The 25,029-nt window shown below is 34.7% G+C and overlaps 1 protein-coding gene across 7 annotated transcripts in view; it reads right to left on the bottom strand.

Annotated features, from left to right (window-relative positions):
- Window positions 1-25,029, bottom strand: part of CACNB4 (calcium voltage-gated channel auxiliary subunit beta 4) — a 341,773-nt gene that overhangs the window by 46,319 nt on the left and 270,425 nt on the right. For 5 of the 7 annotated variants that reach the window (XM_074303449.1, XM_074303451.1, XM_074303452.1 and 2 more), the window contains 7 exons: window positions 21,416-21,535; window positions 19,574-19,696; window positions 9,306-9,436; window positions 7,527-7,603; window positions 6,283-6,302; window positions 5,975-6,055; window positions 4,573-4,631 (listed from right to left, as the gene is read on the bottom strand). In XM_074303449.1, coding sequence (XP_074159550.1) covers window positions 4,573-4,631; window positions 5,975-6,055; window positions 6,283-6,302; window positions 7,527-7,603; window positions 9,306-9,436; window positions 19,574-19,696; window positions 21,416-21,535 — 611 coding nt within the window. The remainder of the gene's footprint in view (window positions 1-4,572; window positions 4,632-5,974; window positions 6,056-6,282; window positions 6,303-7,526; window positions 7,604-9,305; window positions 9,437-19,573; window positions 19,697-21,415; window positions 21,536-25,029) is intronic. The other 2 variants (XM_074303455.1, XM_074303456.1) reach the window with 1 other exon arrangement.

Here is a 25,029-nt window from a genome sequence, read left to right as displayed (position 1 = left end):
GCAGTTCTTTATCAAGGCCTTCATGAATTCTCTCTTAACAAAGTTATTATCAAAATTCCATCCTTGCATCAGTCTTACAAGTCAAAATTATTTTAAAGTGAGTCCTCTCTCTGATCTCCTCCTTTAGCCATCTGTTACCCACAGTTGAAGTCAAGACTTTCCCTGCAAAGGATTTTTTATAATTAACTTCACATTCTGATGATAACTATATTTTCTGATGCTTTCTAATCCATTTCCTTCTTCACTGTATATGCCCTCCTATCATCAGGTCTTCTGATATCCAAACAATAAATTTCAATTCTTCTTTCTTTTATGGTTTGATTGATAGACAATTTTAATGTTTAAGTATTCTCTCAAAATATTCTTCCTGATTAGCAATGGATCTCTAAAATAAATAATCTTTCCTTTTTCGTATAGTTTCAGAGTTGAAGGAAAATAGTTGATTGATTTCTAGCTATAAAATTACAACTTCTTTTTCATAGATCCTATTTTCTAACCATTTGATACCATTAAAATTTTTAACAGGAAGGGAGAAGGCATGCACCTGGGAATGCACAAAACATGTGAGGGATGATGACTAATGTGATCAATGTAAAGTGTATGCAAGGGAATTATGAGAGAAAATGTTGTAAAGATAAGATGGCTCTAGATTATGGCCTTAGATGCTAATTCAATTAAAAAAAAAAAGTTTGAATGTAACTGTGTGGGATTTGGGTATTCACTGAAATTTTTTTGAGCAGAAGAGTTTTATGACCTAGAATATATATTAAGTAAGGATGAATTAAGAATAGAGAATGAAGATAGAAAACTTGTAAGAAGACTATCCAGCAAGGCAGTATGAAGCATCTGTACAAGGATTATGGCAATGAGAATAGAGAGAGGACAGATTTGAAAAGTATTATGAACGTAAAATTGAGATTTGGCAATGTTAATGTAAAAAGAGAAGAGAAAACTCAAAGATTACTCCAACATTTCAAATGGGTGAATGATTTTGTGACATTAGAAATGGTAAGTAAAAGTCAGAAAGAGGGACAAATTTAAGGGAAATAATAATGAGCCTTTTTTTTTTTTTTTTTTTTTTTTTTTTTGCTGAGGCAATTGTGGTTAAGTGACTTGCCCAATATTACACAACTAGGAAGTGTTAAGTATCTGAGGCCAGATTTGAAGTTATTTCCTCCTGACTTTAGGGCTGGTGCTCTATCCACTGCCCCACCTACCTGCACCATAAGCCTGGTTTTTAACATTTTTATATACTGGTAAGATTTGGTAAGATGCTTTATGTTCTGTAGCTACTTGAAAATTTGATTCTAGCATTAAGGAGAAGTCAGAAATGATAATAATAATAATAATAATAATAATAATAACAATAATAATAATAATAATAATATTAATAACTACTAGTAGTTATAACAAATAGCTAACTTTTTTTATATAGCATCCCAAGCACTTTACAAATATTTTCACATTTGATCCTCACAAAAACCTTGTGAGGTAGGTACAATTATTATCCCCATTTTATGTATGAGGAAACTGAGGAAAGCAGTGATGAAGTGATTTGTTCAGGATCACATAGCTAATAAATGTCTGAAGCTAAACTTGAACAAAGAGCTTCTTGGCTCCAGACCTAGCATTCTATTTACTCTGCTACCTAATTGAGAAACATTTAGAGATACAACTGAAGAAAGAAGTTTAACCAGGAATCATGTGCATAGAGGAAACCAAGGGAATGAATGAGCTTGTAAAGAAGACAGGAAGCCAAGGAGAACCAGAAAGAATAAAGAACCGAATAGAGAACCTTGGGGAAATGCCCATCTTAGATATTTATGAAATGTATGAGAAGCCAATAAAGGTGTGATATATATGGCACTTCTTCATGATAATTTCTTGGTACTCAATGGAGTATTAATTCCAATATTAGTATTAAAGAGTTCTAATTTGTCAGATTAAAAAGAATTTTTTAAAAATCTTGCTTTATTTGAGGAAGATCTATTACTATTCTATTATCCAGAATCAGTAGTTCCCCAAACTTGTAGGATGTTAAAAACTTCTGTTTATCCAATAAACACTTATGAAGCACCTACTGTATACCTGGCACTGTACTAAGCACAACTAGAATGTTTATGCTCTTGTAAATATTTACATACTAGCAGTCTAAGAGTTATCAAATCATGTATAGTGATTTCCTTAAAGTATTCATCTTTGCTAATATTAATTTTAATCTATTTTTAAAATATATATTTAATCCATTTAACAACTTAAAATTGTCTGTGCAGGCTTCTCTGTATTAATCTTATAAATTTTCTTTCCATTCTTGATAACTCTTCAGTGCTATGTGATTCTTTTTGCTCGAAGCACATTCCATTATTCCATTGTGCAAGAAGAGCTTTGTATTTTGAATCAATTGAAAATGAACTAATTTGTCACTTCCTTCTACAATAGCATTCTCTACTATTCCTTTTATATATCATAGTTTGTTTTTTTAATTTCTCATTCTAGTAAGTAACCAAATATTTTAGTGCTCAGAATACAGTGACATTGCTAAGATGCCATGGAAGATATATTCAGGATTAGACTGAACAACCAAAATATACAAGAATTTATACTCTCAAATAAGTATAGTTCTATCTTTATACACATAAACACATACCTATTTTATATAATTTAGGAAGTTATATACTTATTTGAACAATGCTGCCATTGTTGAGAACCTTTCTGGAACTTCTCTTTGAAAGTTACTTTCCACTAACCAATTTATCAGCGAGAAGAAAAGCAGTCTTTGTAGTCATGCAATATTTGGGGTAAAAGATGATATTACTATCCAGCCTGATCATCTGTCATATTCATCAGACTGTGCTCCAAATTATTTGAACTATTTTAGAAAGCCAAATTTGCTTCAAGTATTTTGTTGCCTATAACAGTCAAAAGAATTGTGGCCTGTCAAAGCAATTCTAAAAGAAAAGTTAAAAAAAATTTTTTTGAGCTACAATAGTATGATTGGAATAAGTATATAGTTTATCAAGGTGACTATTTTAAGGTGACAAGAGTCATATGGATGTAGAAGTTCTGGTCTGTTTGTTAAAAAATAAATAACACATACACACACATACACACACACATATATACATAAACATAAATCATTTTAATTTTTTTTACCTTAAGAAGTTTAATTATATATAGACATACATATATAGTTAAACCTCATAGGTTGAGTGCTATAATAAGGTGTAGATAATATCCTACTACCTATATTTTATAGGTAATATCCTAACATATTAATATTTTTATTTTAAAACTTATATAACCATATATACTATGTATGTGTGTGTATGTGTATGTATACTTTCCATGTGTAGGATGTGTGTGTGTATGTGTATATGCTTTCTGTGTATAAGATATCATAGGCAGGAAGAAAAATCAGTTCAAAATTTTAAAAAGGCAAGATTCAAACATTTTTTAAAAAGTAATTATATTAATGCAGAATGTTGGAGGGACAATGTTGGGAAAATTGGAACACTGATACATTGTTGGTGGAATTGTGAATACATTCAGCCATTCTGGAGACCAATTTGGAACTATGCTCAGTTATAAAACTGTGCAGGCCCTTTGACCCAGTAGTGTTACTACTAGGCTTATATCCCAAAGAGACTTTAAAGAAGGGAAAGGGACCTCTATGTACAAGAATATTTGTGGCAGCCCTTTTTGTGGTGGCCAGAAACTGGAAACTACGTGGATGCCCATCAATTGGAGATTGGCTGAATAAATTGTGGTATATGAATATTATGGAATATTATTGTTCTATATGAAATGACCAAGAGGATCATTTCAGAGAGGCCTGGAGAGACTTACATGAACTGATGCTGAGTGAAATGAGCAGAACCAGAAAATCATTATGTACTTCAACAACAATACTGTATGATGATCAATTCTGATGGACGAGGCCCTCTCCAACAATGAGATGAACCAAATCACTTCCAATAGAGCAGTAATGAACTGAACCAGCTACACCCAGCCAAAGAACTCTGGGAGATGACTATGAACCACTACATAGAATTCCCAATCCCTATATTTTTGTCTGCCTACATTTTTTATTTTCTTCATAGGCTAATTTGTACACTGTTTCAAAGTCCTATTATTTTTGTACAGCAAAATAACTGTTTGGACATGTATACATATATTGCATTTAACTTATACTTTAACATATTTAACATGTATTAGTCCACCTGCCATCTAGGGGAAGGGGTAGAGGGAAGGAGGGGAAAAGTTGAAATAAAAGGCTTTGCAATTGTCAATGCTGGAAAATTACCTATACATAAAATTTTTGTAAAAATTAATTAAATAAAAAAGAAAAAATGCTAAAAAATAAAAGTAATTATATTCATGGACATTTATAGAATTGTTTTATACTTGGCTATAAAAAGCTTATTTCAGACTTCAGAACTTCAGGACTTTTTATTCCTTTCTTATAACCAAATAAATTTACTATAATAACATTTATGTATTAGCAGGAACCTATATAGGAATAGAAACCATCACACACATTTAGTGATAAGAAAAAAAATCTTTATGTCTCACCTCCCATCAAACCTGTGCTTCAAGAAGTCAAAAAGGGCTTTCTGCATCATGTCTGTCACCTTTGTGGAAGTAAGAAAGATAGAACAAGTATTGACAGAGAGAGAAAAAGAAGTCAAAAGTGAGAGAAGAGGCAGAATGTAAGGGTGCTTTCTACCAGTAACCCAAGGCCCTTTCATAGCCAGTAATCAATTAGAATTAAGCTCTTATGGAAGCCATTTTATGTGCAACTACATTCATTTATTCCCTTTTTCCTACTTGGCTCTTTCTATTTACATAGGGGTAAGCTAGCAATGTTTACTGAGCTCGAAAAAAGAAAAATTCTCTCCTTATTTCTTTCCTAAAACTTCTCTTTTGTCTAGGTTCTCATCTAAATGAAGGCATGAATTATTACAGTCAGTCACCTATCCCAGAACTCCTTGACAAAGACCAGGGCAAAAATCACTGGGTAAGCTAAAGAACATTTTTTTATATATATACAGGTACTGGCCCTGGCCCCAAACACCCCATCATTCTTCTCTTTGGTAAGGTTTATTTAAGGGAAATTTAAAAGCTACCAAGAGTTTTTTAAGGTAATGTATATTTAGTGAAACATTGATGGCCAAGAAGTCCACAATGCACAGTCCCATCAGCAATCAAAATAGCAACAGAAGAAGAGAACAATAATGTTTATTTCTGTCCCCAAAAGAGCAGTAAGTATTCTGTACTTTGAGATTTCCATTTTGGAGTGCTACTCACTATGCAATTTCCCTCTCCTAAATGGAAGGATCAAAATTGATTCAATTTTTAAAAATTTGATGAAGTAAAAGTCCTTATTTATGTCTAATGATATTTAATTGACCTGTTTTAAAATTATGCCAGCATTTTTTGATATTCTTATTTTTTTAAATAGAGAAATTCAATCCTATGATAGTATCAGTATTGCTTCCAAAGGACCTCACAAAGGGTGCTTTTATGATATCTCCTACAAGATGATTTGGAACTGCTGGGTGGTGATTTTTGGTATATTCCCTCATGAAAATGATTTTCAGTTTTCTATGGTGATGGGAGAAGAAGTGCTTACAAATAAATGCTATCAATAGGAAATTGATGTATCCTTTCTATGCCCAATTTAATCTTTGATCACAGCTGTCAAAAAGGCTAACAAAAAAGCTAGTATATCTTCTTTCATTTTCCCTGGAAGGTCTTTCTGAAGGGTTAAATGAAGAAACAAGAGAGAGAAAAAAAAAAAGCAGAGGGATCTGAATAGAACACAAATTTGACTATTTGTCCTCACAAAATGTATGATCAACAGTAATCAATGAAAACTTAATGACAGTATTGAATACCCAGAAGACCTAGACCCAAAAGACAGTGTTCTATGTTTTAGAAGAAGAATGATAAAACAACAGACTGACATTTATACCTCATAACCTTTCAGTGATGGCCCCACTAACACAACAGGCCTCATGGATGGTACAACATCATAAGGGGGGATGTGCTCCGTCTGAAAAAAGATGATTTTTAATTGGTAACCAGACATGAAAATAACTAAAAACTTTTCAACAGCAACACAAGTTTCCACTTTCCAGTTCAAACACTAATGCATCATCATAGTTTCCTGCTGAGGAGGGAAATATCCCTTACTTAATAACAGATCAGATCAGTGAAACTGATATCAGGCAAGCAGACCTTAACAATAGATTGAATAATTAAAAAAAAAACATAACTTACCACTTTTTGCTTCTGTTTTGCTAAAAGACAACAACGAAAACTATATCAAAATATGTACTTTCTTTAAATGATAATAGATGATATTAAATGACGGGGAAAATATATTAATTTCTCTTTCATAATTTTTTTGGTCTACTAATCTGTGACAAAGATCACATGAAAAAGTGATTAAATTTTTATACTAATGCTCTCCACTTCTTGAAATGTAAAGGAGAATAGAACACATAAATAGTATGCTACCTTATGCCCTATCCTATTCATACAAAGAGGTAAGTGGGCTTCTAATTCATACCGTGTCTGAGAGTTTGGGGCCAGCCCTGATAAGACCTAAGCAGAAGAACTCCCAGAAGTTCTAAGCAGTTTTCTGACTAAGCCAGGGATGCAACTTGGTTTTCAGAAAAGGGAGATAATTTTAGTTCAGGATCACTGGGGTTAGTCTAGGTTTACTTGAAAAAAGAACTAAAGGTATTCTAGCTACAATTATATCTCCTTGTGGTTCTTCAGAGAGATCAGCTGGGGTTTGTATCAGCCAAATTGGACCTTTGAGATAACATGTCTAAATTTGAAATACTATCTTTTTTCACCTTGCTGCTTCTCCTGCATCTGAGCTGAATCAGAAGTGAAATCAGCATGTGGAAAGAGAGAGATACAAGAAGTAGGAGAAAAACTCCTGTTTCTATCTCAATTGTCCCCAATGTATGAATACATCCCCAACACACTGCCTCTCATCCTGCCCCTATCAATTCCAGATTTCATTTTAGTTCCTGAAAATAGTTACCCTCGCTTTTCACTATTTATAAATTTCTGGGGGATACCTTAAGCAATGAAAGCTATTTTTAAGTTTTCATTTTGAGACTTGCTAAGAGTATTTCCTCTTTAAAAAAAATCCACAGCTTTTCATTTCTTTCTTCTATTGGTTAAAAAAAACTCTAAGTCTTTTGAGCTTGGAATCAAATGAAGGACCTATTTCAGATAATCTTAGATGTTCTAAGAAGTCCTATATCTGGGCTGTCAATAAGATATTCATAATTATTTTACAGTTGTGGCATTCTGTTCTTTTTTAATATTATTAGTAAGTTAAGTTAAAAAAAGAAAAAGAGTACTGTAATTACATAATAAAAAGAAAACATCAGAAAAAATCAGATCTTCTAAAACTTTTCTGAATTAGTTAAAAAGAACTTTCATTTATTTTGAAATTTCAAGAAAGGAATAATTTCTAATAAGTGTTCAAATAATATCCCTACCAGTTGATGTGGGTGTTGCTCGAAATGTTCCTGACACCATTTCTCCGAGACTTGAAGAAGAATTTCCACCTGATTTCCTAGGAGTATAGGAAATATACTTTTGGTATATATATACCAAAGAAGTATATGCACCATAATTCTCAAGACAGAGCCAGAACATGACATCCTAATGAATTCAACAAATCAAATCCTGTGCAATCAAACCTCAATTATGTCTCCAATTTTTTTTAAATCAGGATAATGGAATTCTGGGGGAAAGAAACATATTTATAATGAGTAACTTTTAGCTAATCTTTGAAAATAATTTTTTTAATGTAGTGAGATTATCATTTAACAGTGTTTATGAAGCTTTTATTACCTATACACTAGATGATAGGAGGATACAAAGATAAATAGAGCATAGTTCCTTCTTTCAGAAAATTTTGGAGTTATGGAAGTATTTAATTTATCATTGTTTCCCCTCATTTTGTTTTTGGTTTTTGTGAGAATAATTAGGAATAATAAACCATATCATCAGTATACATTTTAATGTGTATATACTTGCTTAGTTAAGATTTAGCATTTCCATTCAGTGTGCCAAAACATAGGCCAAAATAAAAAATCTCTTACTCTTTCAATGAAAACTACAAAAGTCATACCTTTCAATGTGACCCCAGTGCCTAGCATTGGACGTGCAATATTGGGCATACACTTAAAAGTTTGTTGAGCTAAAATGAATTTCTAAGAGTACTTCCATGTGTACCCAGTAAAATATTATTTTGCCCAATTCCAGAAAATATATCTTCCTACTTTTCCTTCACCTTAAAATAGGTTTAGAAAATATTACCAAAGATAATCATGGTACATACTAGAAAGAATAATCAAAGTAGCAATGATAGAAAGCATTTGATTTCTCATTCTGACTTTTCTATATTTCTTCTTGCTAATCAAGTTACTGTTAAAGCAATAATATGGAATTCCAAGCAAAAACAGAAACAAATGTTTAATTGAAACAGTTATGGCCCCAACAGCGGAAGGAGATGGAGGAAATAGGTAGAGAAAGGAGTGATAATTGATTCTATTTTAAGGTATTCAAAAATAGTGACACATACAATCAATGCTTCAGTGATTATAGGAACTTAACATAGACAGGTCTATTAATACTTTTTTGCTTTTCTGTGAAGGTTTTAAACATTTGTCTCACAAACAAGAGTACTCTTTCTCCTCTGGTATTTTTCCAAAATTTGGTTCCCACAAAGTTAACTCAATTCTTAATTGTGTTAGCCAGACATTTCAGAAAAACTTTGAGTGGACAAATAGTGCCCTTACATTATTTGGCTATCCATTGCTTTCTGTGGTCTGCCTATTTGTCCAGCCATTTAAAGGTGACTGGAAAAGAACTATAACATTTGGCCAATGTGGTTTACTATAGGCTATTTAAGTGGAGAAATAGACGAGTAAGGCTTTACCATCTAACAAAATAATCTGATGAAGCTTTTGATACGATGTATGTTTTTTTTGTGATCATGAAAATATGGACTTAGTCACAAAATTTCAAATATCTCCAATGGATTATAAGACTATAATTAGCATATAGTTGGAAAGAATGCTAAGGATATTGAGATGTTTGGATCCCTTTCAGGTCAGGTTTCACAAAGCAAGTCTTACATATCAGGCAAATTTTGGGTTTTTTTAAAAAAAAATACTGTGCATTTTAAAATTAGAACTTAAATAAAAAAAAAAAATCACCTGATTTTCCTTTGGCATAAAACAATTTGAATAAGAGAGATAGAACCTTACCCTCCATGAAAACGTCCTCTTTTCTGCTCTTGCTGGATTCGGATATTCTCCAGTCTAAGTGGACTTGGAATGAAGCCAATTTCACAGCCTTCTTTAACCAGCCGTCCTATCCACCAATCATTGTTATATTTCTGTAATGCAAAAATAAAAGTAATATCTATCAAAGTAGTGGTATCCAAACCACCATTCATAGTCACACATATGTCCTTAACACTTTTAACCTCATGCTCTTCCCCCAGAAATCTTAAATATCAATAAGGTACAGTGCCCAAGCATCAGATATAAGCCTGAGGCTAGATCTATGAATCCTAGAGTTCCCTGGTCCATGCAATTTCCAGTTCATATGGAATAAAGTTTGGATACAGGATAAAAATACAGCAAAGCAATTAGAATTGGAAAGAATGTATAATCACATATGAGATGGGGTACCCCCAGTATCCTCTCATTACTTAAGAAATTATAGGGAAAATGATATGTTACTTACTATGTGCAATCTTGGTAAGAGGTATACTCTTTGAAATGTGGAATTACATTACAAATTGAGGTTCATTTTTATTGCCTTAAGGAAAGCAAATATATGGTGGCAGTGTAAGGCTGTCATGTATCTTTGTAGAAATAGCAACCTTAGAGCTGACCTGATGACTAACTATATCTCCAGTTTTCCATTCTATATCAAGTTCCATAACATGTAAGCCCAGGAAACAAGCAAACTTAAAAGCCTTATACAATTCAGAGTGAGGTTATGTGGATGACCTTATTGAATGAATAAAGCAAGAGCTGACTTGTAATGATAGACTCCCTGAGCTATTACCAGTTATTCTGTGTCTCTGCTTCTTTGGCAAAGGGCTTCCTTAGAACCATTCTTGGAAAATAAATATTAAAACTATTGTCTCCAGAGTCTTCTGAGAAGAGGTCAAAACTTTTCTTGGTTATCTGTTTCAGCATTAGATTTTCTTAAGCTCTTTTATTCCAAAAGTATGCTTATATTCTAAAAGATACCATTTATGTAGAGAATCTAATTTATCTCAGAGGAATGTGATAAAAACACCTAAGTGGTTAAAAAAAAAAAGTTAAAGAGTTAAAGACTAAGAGAATAAGGGAGAGATCTCTATCATGCTTTTCTAAATATAGGCTTTACTTTTTTCCTCCTCATATATTCTATAAAACCTGGCTATAGTCTATAATTGGCATCAGTTTATAGACAGGGAATCTCAGGCCTCTGGCTTGTCTTCCTAATTCCACATTCAACAATCTGTTCATTCTGACCTCTAAATACTCAATGCAAATCTTTTCTTCCAAGATTTTGCTTGTAACATTGTGAGGGTACTTGAGGATTATGTCCAGGGCAATATAGACAGAATATGACAAAGCTCAGACTTAAAAGTCATACAATTAAAGTTTTGCTTCTGTGCTACCTTTCTATCCACTGTGCCTCATTTCCTCTCTTCCCTTTAATAAAACACATTTTATACTTGATCAGGAGTCTTAAGTCAAGTTCCTTAGTCTATAGTTTAACCTCCCATTTTTTGAAAATTAAGATATTTGCCCTATCTGGTCCCATGTTTTACATGAGCATTCAGACATTACAAAATTATTAAGCAATCAAAGCTACCAATTCTTTTAGGATTCATCGGTAAAACTGGGCTTGGTAGCTTTAATTTATTGAAGACAACTTGCAATCTTTCTGTTTATTTTGGGTATCATCTTCCTTTTAATCATTTCTGTTCAGAAAGGTGTTGGCACAAAGTAGATAGAGACCCAAACTTAAAATCATGTAAATCTAATTTCCTCTAAATTTAACATTCACTAGTTCTGAAACCCTGGGCAGGTCATCAGTTCTCTCTTGGACTCAGCTTCTTCATCTGTAAGATGGAGATAATAAGATAATAATAGGGTCATTATAATGCTTGAATGAAATAATATCTATAAAGTGCTTTACAGATTTTAAGGTACTAGATAAATGTTAGCCATCATTGTTTTTACTCTGTCCTTTCCAATTCAAAGGTTATTTCCTATGAGAAACAAAATAAGTATATACAGTATATGAGTATAAATTAAAAATTAATACCAATTATAGCCAACAATCAGGTTTTACAGAAGCCTGATTTGATTATAGAGTATGACTAGGTCACAATATGGAAATTTAGTTTGGTATTCATCAAAGAACAATAGCAAAGGTATATTACATAATGAACATTTATTAAAATCCTATTGGATACATGGTGCTAAATTGGACAGGTGTGCAATGTTAAATGAACATTAAACTGGGGTCAGGAAATCTAAGTTCATTTCTTAACTCAGGCTCTGCCTTGATAGATAACTCTTGACACTCTAGCTCTAATTTACTCTCAGCAACTGCCTTTGCATTAGAAGGGAACTAAATATGTTTATTTCAAATTAACAAGGAAGGGTCCATTCCAGAAATTTTTGCTTGGGTAGCTAGATTTTAAGCTGACTATTGTTATAAGGACAAAAGTGATGATGACTCATTCTCCCAGGGCTACAACTATTTCCTGTGAGTAAGTTAGTTCAGCAAAGCAATAATTTAGTAAATAGTACCTTGGTGGCCCTAAGGGGCATTGATATCCTGGAAAACTATGCAATTCCCCCAAATGCTCAATTCAGTTCCAAAGAATAGCTCAAATACTGGGAGCATCCGACTTTAACATGTGTCATCCTCTGACACATATTAGTGTCCCTATTGGTAGTACTTTGGGCGGCAAACACTGAATGGCCTTCAGAGAAATGGACAAGAGGAGTAGAAGGCACCTTTGTGAACAATGTCTTGCCATTTCTGCTGATATTCTGTAGCAAAAACTAGCTTTCTCATAAGGTCACCTTAGTTCTATTCTAAGCCCCTAGGCTTTGAGTTCCTTAAAGGGATCAATACTCTCTCTTTCTAAAGAGATTTTTTTTTTTTTCTAAATCTAGTGTTTCAAGATTTGAAAACAAGTGGTCATAATCCTCATGAGATTACCTAGCTCAGTATCAGCCATCTACAGTCAAAGAGAAAAAAACAAGAACATTGATCCCAACTATAAAAAAATGAAAAAACAAAAAAACAAATACCTAATAGATTGCTTTAAATAGTATTGTTATTATTGTTGTTTGTCCTTTATTCTATAAGAGGACTGTGACATCAGGAAGTAAATTAAATTATCAGACTCAAATAGAAAGTGGTAAGGGAGAAGTATTAAATATGGATTCCTGTGGGGGGGACACATATTGACTTAGAAAGCCACATATTAATGCCACATATGAGCTATTGTATTTTTATTTATTTTGTCAAATATTTCACAATTACATTTTACTCTGGTTCTGGCAGATTTGACCATTAGGCATCACTTTGGACATCTCTATCTTCAAGGATATTGATGAAACAATAATCCAATAAAAAGCAATAAAGAAAAGGATAACCTAACTGTAATCCTAAAAGCACTGGAAGATAATTAGATATTGGGCATATTTAATCCAATCTGCTATCCACTTTGCTTTATGGGAGAGTTCACCCAATTCACATTTATGGTTAAAACTACTAATTCTGTATTTTTTGCCATCTTATTAACCCCAAATTATACTTTTCTCTTTCCTTTTCCCTTTTCCCTCCTCCTCAGTATTTTACTAATGAGCACTACTTGCCTCAAGTAGTCTTTCCCCTTTAGAGACCCTCCCTCTTATACCTTTCCCCTACTATTTCTGTTTCCCCTTCTATTTAGTCTATCCTTTCCCTTTCCCCCTTTCCTTTCTTGCTTTTCTATAATGTAAGAGAAGTTTCTAGGTGAAACCAAATATGTCTAATATTCTTTCTTTGAGCCAAATCTGATGAAAGTAAGATTCACTATTGGGCATATTTAAAGGGGTTAGGCATGGACACTATTTGGTTGGGAATGCCTTATTAGGAGATGGTGGACTCTCTGAAATACCTTTGATGAACTGAACAGTGAAGGTGAGGGTAGTTGATCTCTTTTGTGGGTTCCCAAACATTTCTAAATTAGAGAATTTTAAGAATGACCATGGCATGGTGATCTGGACTTGAAAGCCAATAAAACTGGAGTTTCTAATGCCTCCTCTGATACTACCAAACTGCTGTGTAATTGTTTACAAGTAATATTACCTCCAAGCCTCAAATTTCTTCATTTACAAAACAAGGATGAAGCTAGTTGCTGTATCTACCTGTACCTATGAGGTTGTTGTGATAATCAAATATAATAATGTATGTAAATGTCAGTCTTTCAAGATAGGACCTCAAAGGAAGAAGCTTTGCTTTAATTTTAGCAATGCTTTTTAAGTGCTTTGAGGGATTGAAAATAGAATGGGTGGATATATGGAAGCAGAAATTTCCAGTTGAATTCTGATGGATGGAGATAGAAAAGATAGGGAAAGTAACACAGGAAAGGGGACAAAAGGGCTAGTATGAAGGAATAGGATATAAAGAAAACCCGTATATCACCCACTGCTAAGAAAACAACCTCCCCTGACCATCATGATCTCTTCTCACTTTTCCCTGACTCTTACCCTCTGTCCTTTAGAGCATCAAGTCAACAGCAATGTGGCGTAAAACAGGCAATGGGGCCTAGCACTGATGACATTAGTGTAGCAAAAAAAGCCTGAATTAAATGTCAGAAAGTCTTAAAGTTGGAGGGTCCAGCAAAAGCTGGTGCCCTGGTGCCTCTTCTATATATCTTCTCATTAACCCCCTTTCCTCCACCCCTTTCCAGTTTCTTCAGAAAAAAATCCAAAGACATTGTTGCTTAATGACCATTAGGCCTACTATAGGAATGGACTTTTCCAGCTCCTTCTGACCACTGCCCTGCTGTCTCTTGGGAATTGCTTTTCTGCCCTGGTGGTACAAACCAAGGACCTTCAGGTGTGTTCATCTGTTCTGAAGTTGTATTCTTCTTTATGTGTTGTCTTCTTCAGGTAGAGCTCCTTGAGAGCAGGGACTCTCACTTTTCCATTTATATCCCCTTTAATTAGTATAGTGCCTGGCTCTCAATAAAAATTTTTCCCCATTCAAAAAAAAAAAAAAAGAGATGGTTACAAGATAAGACTACTTTTATTATTTGGTTAATAGAGCATGTTATTGACTAAAGGTCTCTACTAATCAGAAGAAGCCCTCAGTTGCTCTACAAAGCATTTTTAAGGTAACATTTTCTGAATTGGGGATACACTGTGCCCCACCTAATTCAGGTGTCAAATTCTAATGGGGGAAGAAAAGATGCAAAGTTGTGGCATTTTTTAAAATTTAAAGATGGAAAAGTTTGGTATAATTCTAGTGATATAGACAAATTAAGCACTTCTAGAAAAAAAATGATAGGGCAAAGTACAAATTTGAATGTAGATTCATAGAAATACAAGCATTTCTTAAAGATACAATAGTACTTGCTTTTAATGATGGTATTCGAGACAAGTAATAACATGAGCATTATGGGCTGTGTTATGTCAGGCAGACTTGCTATTCTCTAGGCATATTCATGGGATATTTGAATACTTATTGGTTTTATTATTCTATATTTATTGAATATTTTGTTCTATACCTATTGTAGTGCATTTCATCTCATCATTTAGCTATTATTTTCCTTTCAGAATTTGGTTTACTTATTTAATTGTGTTTATAGAACTTCCATCACCCTCAATCTTCTATAGTCCCTATCTCCAACCACAAATTAAATACATAATTTTTTTAAAAAGCATATAAGGAAACTGGATTTTTATAACAATAGTCCCTGTCTCCAATCACAAGATTAAACACATAAATATTTTTTTAATTATATAAGAAAACTAGATTTATGTAAAAGATATAAAACATGATATTTTTTTCATCTTTCCCCCCCCCCCCCCCCAGGCTGGGGGTAAGTGACTTGCCCAGAGTCACACAGCTAGAAAGTGTTAAGTGTCTGAGACTACATTTGAACTCGGGTCCTCCTGAATTCAGGGATGGTACTCTATCCACTACACCACCTAGCTGCCCCAAAATATGATATTTTTGCAAAAAAGTAAAGTCAGTGGCTGAGTGCAATGTTCAGGCTAGCTTTCTGAAGGACCTCAAAATCAGCCCAAGTCGTTGGTCTTAGTGGAGGAGTGAAGGAGGCAGGACAGCCACCATAAAGCTGGTCAAAGATGGAATGAATCATTTCCGGTCCTTCTCAGCCCTTATATACCTTAGTACAATTACATCATTACAGCATAATGAATATGTGTGAACTAGAGAACCATTACATCACCATGCTAAGTACTAAGTATATTTGTGAACTAGAGAACTATCATCTCATCAATTCCACTGAGTCAACACCTTGTTTCAAGTATCCTTCTCCAGAGTTCCTAGCCCCCCACATTTGAGGATTCTCCTCAACACTTTCACTCAAGGGATTAGTACTTTTGATCAGATTTACTAACTTTATTCTAAGATGGTTTGAAATCTCCCAAGGCAAGTAGAGGTCATCATGTTGTTGAGACCAGTCTATTATGTCTCAGGCTCTGTGCTTAAGCAATAGAGAAACAAAGAAAGGCAAACAGTTCCTATTCTCAAGAATCTCCCAAATTATAAGAGGGAATATAACATGCAAACAAGACATATGCAGGATACCCTGAGGATAGTCTCAGAGAGAAAGCAATGAGATTAAGAAGAATTGGGAAAGGTTTCTTGCAGAAGTGGAACTTTATGTGAGATTTAAAGGAAGTCAGGATGAAGAGGGACCACTTTCTAGTCATGAGAAGATAGTCAGTGAAAATGTTCAATTGAGAAATGGGGTGTCATGAGTGAGGGACAGCAAGAAGACCAATGTCACTGTGAAGGGAAGCAAGGTATGACAAGATTGAAAAAGTAAGAAAAGGGGACTTCAAAGAAGGGAAAAAAGTATAGAGTATTTGGGGTGAGCTGGAGCTGGAAGAAGTTGAAAACCAAAAGGATATTGACAGAGACAGAGCCATTTGAAAGGACCGACCTTGCATAAATCTTGTGGTTTGGGAAATTGTTACTGAACCACTGACATGGCTTTAATTGCAAAGATCTATCTCAAGGGTTGTAAAAAGGCAATAACACATTGTTTGTAAAGGTGCATGTGGTACACAATTATAGCCCACTTCACAATCCATATCTGTATTTACAGTAACAATCAGCCTACAACTGTGGTTAAGTATCATTAACCAAAGAGAAGTGCAACTCCCATATGGCTATGTTCTATGAAATTAACTGAGAAAGCAACTGCGAAAGTCACTGGGGATTTTCTTTGCATGCCTGATGATCATGCAGGCTGCAAAATGATAACAATAATAACAACCACAACTTGCAAACACATAGCTTTTAAGGGTTTATAGAGCACTCAAAATAGCTGTACAGGGCAAGCAGTGCAGGTATTATTTATCCCCATTTTACAGATGAGGATGGAGCAGCTTACAAAGGTTAGGTGACTTGCTCAGAATTATTATGCTTTTAAGAGTCAGAGCTAGGCCTGAAATCTAGGTCTTTTTGACCCCAGTATTCTTTCCCCTACACCATACTTCCTATGTCTAAATGCAGAAATATCTGAAGATACTTAGCCATTTGTCTATATAGCATAAAACACTATCCTATTGTCACAGTTTTGATGATTTTGTATCACTTACATATGTTGTGCCACAGTTCCCTTTTATTGTCCTGACTCAGTTTCCCTAATTGTTCTACCTCAGTTTCCCTAATTGGTTCTGCCTCAATCCCTTTAGTTGCAACCTCCCTCTCCGGTTCATTAAGACTGATATACAATTCTGATGGACAATTTCAACAATGAAATAAACCAAATTAGTTCCATTTGTTCAATAATGAAGAGAACCAGCTACACCCAGTGAAAGAACTCTGGGAAATGAGTGTGAACCACTATATAACATTTCCATTCCTTCTGTTTTTGTCTGCTTGCATTTTTTATTTCCTTCTCAGGTTATTTTTACCTTATTTCTAAGTCAGATTTTTCTTGTGCAGCAAAATAACTGTTTGGATATGTATGCACATATTATGTTTAACATATTCTTTAACATATTTAACATGTATGGGACTATCTGCCATCTAGGGGAGGGAGTGGGGGAAGAAGGGGAAACGTTGGAACAGAAGGTTTTGCAAGGGTCAATGCTGAAAAATTATCCATGCTTATATCTTGTAAATAAAAAGCTATAATAAAAAAATTAAAAAGATTGATATAATTCAGGGCTACTTATTCTAAGGTTATAAATTGTCAATGTGTAAACTCAAGATAAGGGGGAGTCCAGACTTCCTAGCTCTAAGCTGGATACCTCCTTAGATCCCACTTTGTTAGAATTTATGGTACTACCCCCTATCCTGTCATTGTTCTTATTGATCCCATCTCATCAGAATGTCAGATGCCTCCCCCCCCCCCCACCCTGTCAGAACCGGATTGATAGTCTGTTCCCACTCTCAGTGCTCTGACTTTGCTCCTGCTTTGGTCTACCCTCTGGTAGCTTGGAGCCATGTGTGTATATATACTTCATGGGGAAGCACACATTAGCTGCTGGATGATTTGGACATCAGCCCTGGGGACAACATGCCCCCAGCACAATCTCTCCCTTTCAAATAAATTATTAAAAACTCTCTAATCTCTATCTTGCCTCAGTTTCTCCCACATTACACATACATACAGTCTTGAAATGACTTTTTTTTTTCTTTTTTTGACCATTAAACAATTTGACCAGGGTCATATATCCAGTATGTGAAAAACATGGAATTTGAATAAAGGTTTTTTTGACTCTAAGGTAAGCTCTTAATCCATGACATTACACTGTTCTCACATACATTACAGATAGTACTAATATTCTGATCTGGAATATAAGAGTAAATATTTAACAACCATTTCTGCAGAAACAAAAAAAATGAATACATAATTTATTTCAAACTGCATTTTTTAATCAATTTCTAAAATCTAGACAACCAGCAAAATGATTAATCAAGTCCTGATGTGTAGGATTTACCAATTTCTAAAGGATAAATGTTCACACTGAAAATTTAACAATCACTCTTGTCAGCCAGTATGAGCTGGTTCCAGTACAATAATTTTAAAACAGGAATTCTCATGTGTTTTTTTAATTAATTGATAAAATTGTTGGGAAATCCCAGTAGTTCACAAAAAGTAAGCTGACAGGTGATCATACAAAATGGATGGGAAAGTATTGGAATTCATAAACATTCTCAGTTTAGGTCATGACATGAAAACTTTCATATTTAAAAAAAAAGATAAATGAGGGAAAAACATCTTTTGAATTTGATAAATGAAAGCAGGTCAATACATTTAAATTTTGTCTTACTGTGGCACACTTGACAATATTGTTTTATCTTACAATTCTACTTCCCAGAAACAATTCTGCATGCATTTGTCTCCTTGACCTCCTTTCTCCAAACTTTTGTAGTAAGCCTTAAGATTCTAAAAAATATTCTTATTACCCAGTTTTATTTCACTCTTTGTTTCTCAGACAACAGTTATACTGTCTACATTGTTAGGGCTAGAAGTGCAGTGCCCCTGCCATCTGGAAAATCTTTGTAAAATTTTTTGTCCTTTCCTTTGTATCAGAGAAAAAGTCTGAATTTTTTGTAATCTTTACTGGGGTGTTAACAATACCTTTTTAAAATAAAATTTGAATCATAGGTCATATTTGACCTATTTGGTCATAGGTTCTATATCATCTGCCAGTCTTTATGTTTCATCTATGCTTTTGTAAAACTCCCCAAAATATTCCCATTTAATTTCTTATGCCAAATCATGATATATTGAAACCATGATGGGGAAAGTTATAATATGGATGGGATGACTGTATTTTCTTCTCTTTCTCAAATTTAGTACCTTCCTTTGATCACACTCATTGGCTGAGTTCCAAATTCTAAACCCCAGGGAGGCAACAATAAAATTTCAACCGACTTACTTTTTTTAGGAGAGAGCGCTCACCATGAAGTTAATTTACTAGTAGACTGACATTTGGTTGAGTTTGATTCCTAGAGCCCAGTAAAGTGCCATTCAACCACACTGATTGCTAAATTACCAGGTGATAATCTGTTTTCCCCCATGCTTTTAAGAAAGAACAGCAAATTCAGTTAAACTTTTTAATAATAAGATCTCTATCATTTCACGATGCTAAATTTTATAAAGGTTAATTTAGTCTTAAGTTATCCCATAAAACAATAATTTGCCATGTTGGAAGTAATCAGGTTTCCTCTAAGATTAGTCTGTTTCAGATCTCACTTTCAGGTTCAGGCTTTGGGTAGAAAAAAGAATAAGGTGTTTCATATTTACCTCTTTAATGTGCAGAAAGTCCTTGGCATCAAAGGAGATGGCAGTGCTTGGAACAGGGACATCTTCATCTAGAGCTCCACAATAACTCACATTCGTTTTCACTGCAAATGCTACAGGTTTTGACTTGGGACAGAAACATGTGAAAAAAGGGAGGGAGAGAGGTACTGTAAGTTAAAACTTTTCAATTTTAAATTATCTTCTTCTGGCTGAATATGTGTATAAATCAACACCCAGAGAGAAATTCCCAAAGCATTTTGTATTCTCATTCATTCTGGAAAGTCAGGGAATCTGGGGAATTTACAATGAAAATGAAAAAGGAAATATGTAATAAATCTCAAAAATGCTGAGGAATCAGGACAAGGGATGGTGAAAGTCTAAAGAATTCCTCGAGGATCCTTGAACCTGTATAAAGTTATTGATAGGTTCTGCCCCAGAAAAGAAATACAAGCCCTGAAAGACTAAGGAGCTCTGAACAATGCAAAGACTACTTTAATTTCAGAAGACCAATTACAAAGCTTGGCTATTCCAAGATCATTATTCCAGAATTCTCCCACATATATAAGCCATTTTGTGCAACCTCCTTCATTTATTTGGGCAGCCATAATTAAAACAAATCAGATCTTGAAAGAAACTTTCAAAAGCCATAGCATGAACAGAAAGTGGTCCTCATAGGACCTAAGGTATTATGTTAGCACCCATGACTGCCAGGAGATAATGCTGCTAGATATCAGCCTGTCATGCAAGAACTGTATGCACTCACTATCTCCTCCCTCAGGTAGGTGTTAAACACCTACAACTTCACATTTCTTCAGCTGATGAAATAGATGTGCTTACCACATTTACCTAATTCTCCCCCATAGCCCTTTCCATCAGATATTTTACTTCTAAAGTTAGCTGAGGAGAAATCCTGTAGGTAAATAGCTCCTGGCTACTACTATAAATAGAAGTGAGCCTCAGGAGCTCTTCCCTTCTGAGATATGGAAAGGTCTGACATTTAACAATATTCTATAACTCTTGTATTTCCTGCATCTGCACCTCCTCCCTCATCATGACTATTCCAGTTTCAGGTCTTTACTTATATCTATGAGAAACTGATATTTCTCATAGATATGGGCTGAAATGGAAAAAGGAAATAACATCAAAGACTCAGAGAAGAAAATAGGGAAACTAAGAGGGTCGCAGAGCTAATCTGCCACAATGTTTAGTCTAAAGGAGAGTGAAGGAGTAAAGAAAGGAATTCACTGCTAATTACCCCTAAAATAGCTTTGCATTTCTCATTGTGTTTGAAGACCAGGAAGAACAAGCTTGATCCTGGCTGAAATAGAAGGGTAACCAGTTTGCAAGTGATGATAACTTCATGAAGAGAGCACATAGGAGTGTCAGCTAGATGGTGCAGTGGATAGAACACCAGCCCTGAAGTCAGGAGGACCCAGGTTCAAATTTGACATCAGACACTTAATATTTCCTAGCTGTGGGATCCTGGGCAAAACACTTAACCCCAACTGCCTCAGCAAAAAAAATTTAAAAAATAAATAATAATAATAATAATATATAAACAAATAAAAAGGAAAAACATAAATAAATAAAGAGAGCGCATAGGATTGTGTATAAAGGGTAGAAGGATTGCTACTTCAAGAAGGATTACTTACCAAGGGTATTATTCATCTCTTTGCTGGGGGGAAGAGGGGAGAGGGTAATCCTAGAGGCCTATAATCAAATACTTTATTTAAATGCCAACAAAATGTTCACCATGTGAAACTTGGAAGGTTTGGACAAGACATTCATAGCCAGATCCCCACTAAGCACAAGCTCATGTCTGAATAAAAGAGAAAAAAAATTCACCTTTGCCCTTTCAAGTTGAATAGCTGCTTGTTGTTCTCTTTCTTGACGAATTGCTTCTCTATCCTCTTCCAACGATACATCTGAATCAGACGGTCTACTTGTATAGGAATCCGCTGAACCCTGCAAAGAAAAACATTCAGCAAAACAAGACAATGAGAAGAATATTAAATTTTCAGATTCATTAGAGAATCCAAGGGTATGTTCTTTTCATTTGCATAAAAACCAGTGCAGAGAATATGTATTTTATTGTGGATATAAATTTAGAATGTAGACTTTAGCAAGGCATCTGGGAAACTTTAAAAGGTAGCAATGTTGCAAGGGAAAATATTTTGACTAGACTAAATGCTAGGAAATATACTGCAAGGGAAAATTATGCAATTTTGAATCTCAACATTTCTTTATTTTCTGATGTCTTTACATTGAGCAAGCATTTATCTGTGGAATTTGCACCTCACCCCCGTTCTTTCATATGTATGTATATGTGAAATAATTATACTGGGAAAAGAGATTCAGCTTCTTATGAGGCAAATTCTAAGGGAAGGACTTAGGTTAATGATCACATATTAATCAAAATTTACAAGAGAACAAAGCTGGTTAACATATACTCATTCTGTGGCTTTGCTAGTTTACATTTAAACATTTTGTTCCATACAAAATTTGTCACTCAATCTGCACCCAGTTTGGACAAGACAATTGCAAAGCAGACAAACGTGTTTGGAACTGGGAGCAAGAATATGCAGAGTCATACTCAGAAAGGGGTCAACTTCACTGAGCAGGAGTGAAATCACACCCTAAGTGAGCTGAATTAGCAAGCCTAGAAGCAACTGCTGCTACTTTGGTGGTTGCTAAACAAGAGATGATATACCAGACAGTCAAGTGTGTTTGTGGGGAGAGGAGGAGAAATCTGAAAGTCTAGCTTTCTTATTCCTAAAATGGTTTTATGACCATCTTATTTTAAAGGATGGCAAGGCTGAAACTTATAAAAAGTTATGAAATATGTAGATATAATATGTGTGCATATAAATGCAGGTATAGTATTTTAGACATAAATATACATATACATATATTTACTAAATTGAAATTCTTTGAGTAGCTTTGAAATTTTCCACTAAATATCAATGGTAGGAAATGCCCAGTGTTCATACTCTTCATAGGCAGAAAAAGATCATTTCCCTCAAGAAACAATCCAGCCTCCCTCCCTCCCTCGGGGTTGCTGTCTTAAAAAATGGCAGGAATGATGCTTAAGTAGTAGCAAGCCAGGTGACAGCTCTCACTCTTCCTGCGGGTAAAGTTAGGTTCTAACTTCTAAAGTTAGAATTTACTACCATAAAATTTTCCACATGAGTTACTCTTAAATCATTTCTGTTATGACTGACTTCATGACCCCAATTATGGTTATTGTTTTTTTTCCTTTAGGATTTTTTTTTTTTTTGGAGGGGGGCAAAGATAATGGAGTGATGTTCCTTCTTCAGCTCATTTTACAGATAAGGAAACTGAGGCAAACAGGATTAAATGATTTGTATAAGGTCACACAGCTAGCAAGTGTTTGAGGCTGAATTCAAATTCAGGTCTTCCTGTTTCTAGGTCCAGCACTCTATTTACTCACCAACTAGCTATTCCTTTTCATGAGTACCACCAATTATTTTAATTTGCTTAGACAGAATCTGACACCTTAATTTCATGTTAGAGGTGTAGTATATTGATTGATCATTGAATCGTACAGAGCTGAAATGAATCCTAGAGATTATGACGTCCAACTCCCTGATTTTATAGAAGAGAAAATAACAGAGTTTAAATGATTTGCCTAAGGTCACACAGTTAATAATATCTGAAACAGGATTTGAACCTGATTACAATTATGTCCAGTCCACTCACGCTACACTATTTCTGATAATTTGTATTATCTATATTATGGTATTATTATTTTTGTGATGCCTCCTTAAAGTGAAAGGGGGACCCTAAATTTTATTTTATTTTATTTTTTTGCAGAGGCAATTGGGGTTAAGTGACTTGACCAGGGTCACAAAGCTAGGAAGTGTTAAGTGTCTGAGACCAGATTTGAACTCAGGTCCTCCTGACTTCGGGCCTGATGCTCTATCCACTTCACCAACTACCTGCCCCAGGGACTTAGATTCTTAAAACTTATGCTAGCAGATGGCAAGCTTTGGCAGCACTAGATTCGGAGTCAGAAGACTCCAAATCTAATTATTGGACACCTGACTGCCATTATCTGATACTAGGAAAATCCCAGTATCTCAGGGTCTCAGTTTCCTCATCTGTAAAATGAAATGGCTGAATTAGCTGACCTCTGAGGCTTCTTACCTATTCCTAGGGCAGAGTAAGCATGTAATAAATGTCTGTTGACTGGCTGACTGATCCACACCTAGCTAAATTCAGAGAAATTTATCACTAAAAAGTAATCTATTGGATGGTGATTTTTTTTCCCTATAGAATATAATGAATGCAGGAGGTGCATCAACTGCCAAAATCAGGGATCCTGGAGACCTGTGAAATATAAGCATAGAAAACATGCCCTATGTCAAGGCAGATTCAGATGATAATAGGAATGCTTTCCAATTCATGTGCATCATGTAGTAAAATCTCTCCTTCAGTTAATAAGTTGTTCAAGGACAGACGATTTCACTTGTCTTCACATCTCGAGCAGTATGGGGTACATTTTTGTCAATCAGTCAGCTAGCTACTTTTACTTAAAGGGTACTACATTCCAGACCCTGTGCTAAGTTTTAGAGAGACAACATGAAAACCACTCTATACAAACAAGATCCCATAATCGGAGGTGGTCTCAAATGGAAGGCATTAAGAGTAAGTGGGACATAGATAAACTTCTTGTAATAGGTGACATTTTAGCTAGGAAGTGAAGGAAGCCAGTGATGAGAGAAGATAAAGACTACAGTGGTAAGCATTTCAGGCAGGTGGGACAGGCTGAGTTGGAAGATGGAGTTTTATGTAGGAGGATCAGCGAGGAGACCAATGCCATTGGAACACAGAATATGTGGAGAAAGTGAGGTATAAAGAGACTGGAAAGGTGGAAGGGGTCAGAATATGAAAGGCTTTAAAATCCAAACAAAAGATTTTCTATCTTATTTTGGAGACAACAGGGAGATCCTGGAGTTGACTGAATAGGGGTTGATCTGGTCAGATTTGTCTCTCAAAGAAATCAATTTGACAAGTGAGAGGAGTATAGATTGAAGGAGAAAATGACTTTTGACAAGGAAACCAATCAGTAAGCTAGGTGGGAGGTAATAAGGGCCTGCACCAGGATGGAGAAGTCTCCATATACAAGAAATGTTACAGTAGAAACAAGACATGGCAAATTGATTATATATGGGTGTGAGAAAGTAAGGATGATCTAAGGAGAATGGTTAGGGCTGGACATTTAGAAGTGAGTCATTTGTATAAAGATGGTAATTGAAACAATGGGAGTTAATAACATTAACAAATGAAATGGTATATAGAGAGAAAAGGACCTAGGACAAAGTCTTGGACATATAACAATATTTATTGATTTACTGATTGACATTTTAAAAAACGTTCTTTAAAGAATCTATGTTTAGATTTTTACCAAATTAAACTTGTTCACCAAATGTTTTAAA

The sequence above is a fragment of the Sminthopsis crassicaudata genome, chromosome 3 (assembly GCF_048593235.1).
Source record: "Sminthopsis crassicaudata isolate SCR6 chromosome 3, ASM4859323v1, whole genome shotgun sequence".
Classification (NCBI taxonomy): Eukaryota; Metazoa; Chordata; class Mammalia; order Dasyuromorphia; family Dasyuridae; genus Sminthopsis; species Sminthopsis crassicaudata.
This window is presented reverse-complemented; position numbering and strand designations above follow the sequence as displayed.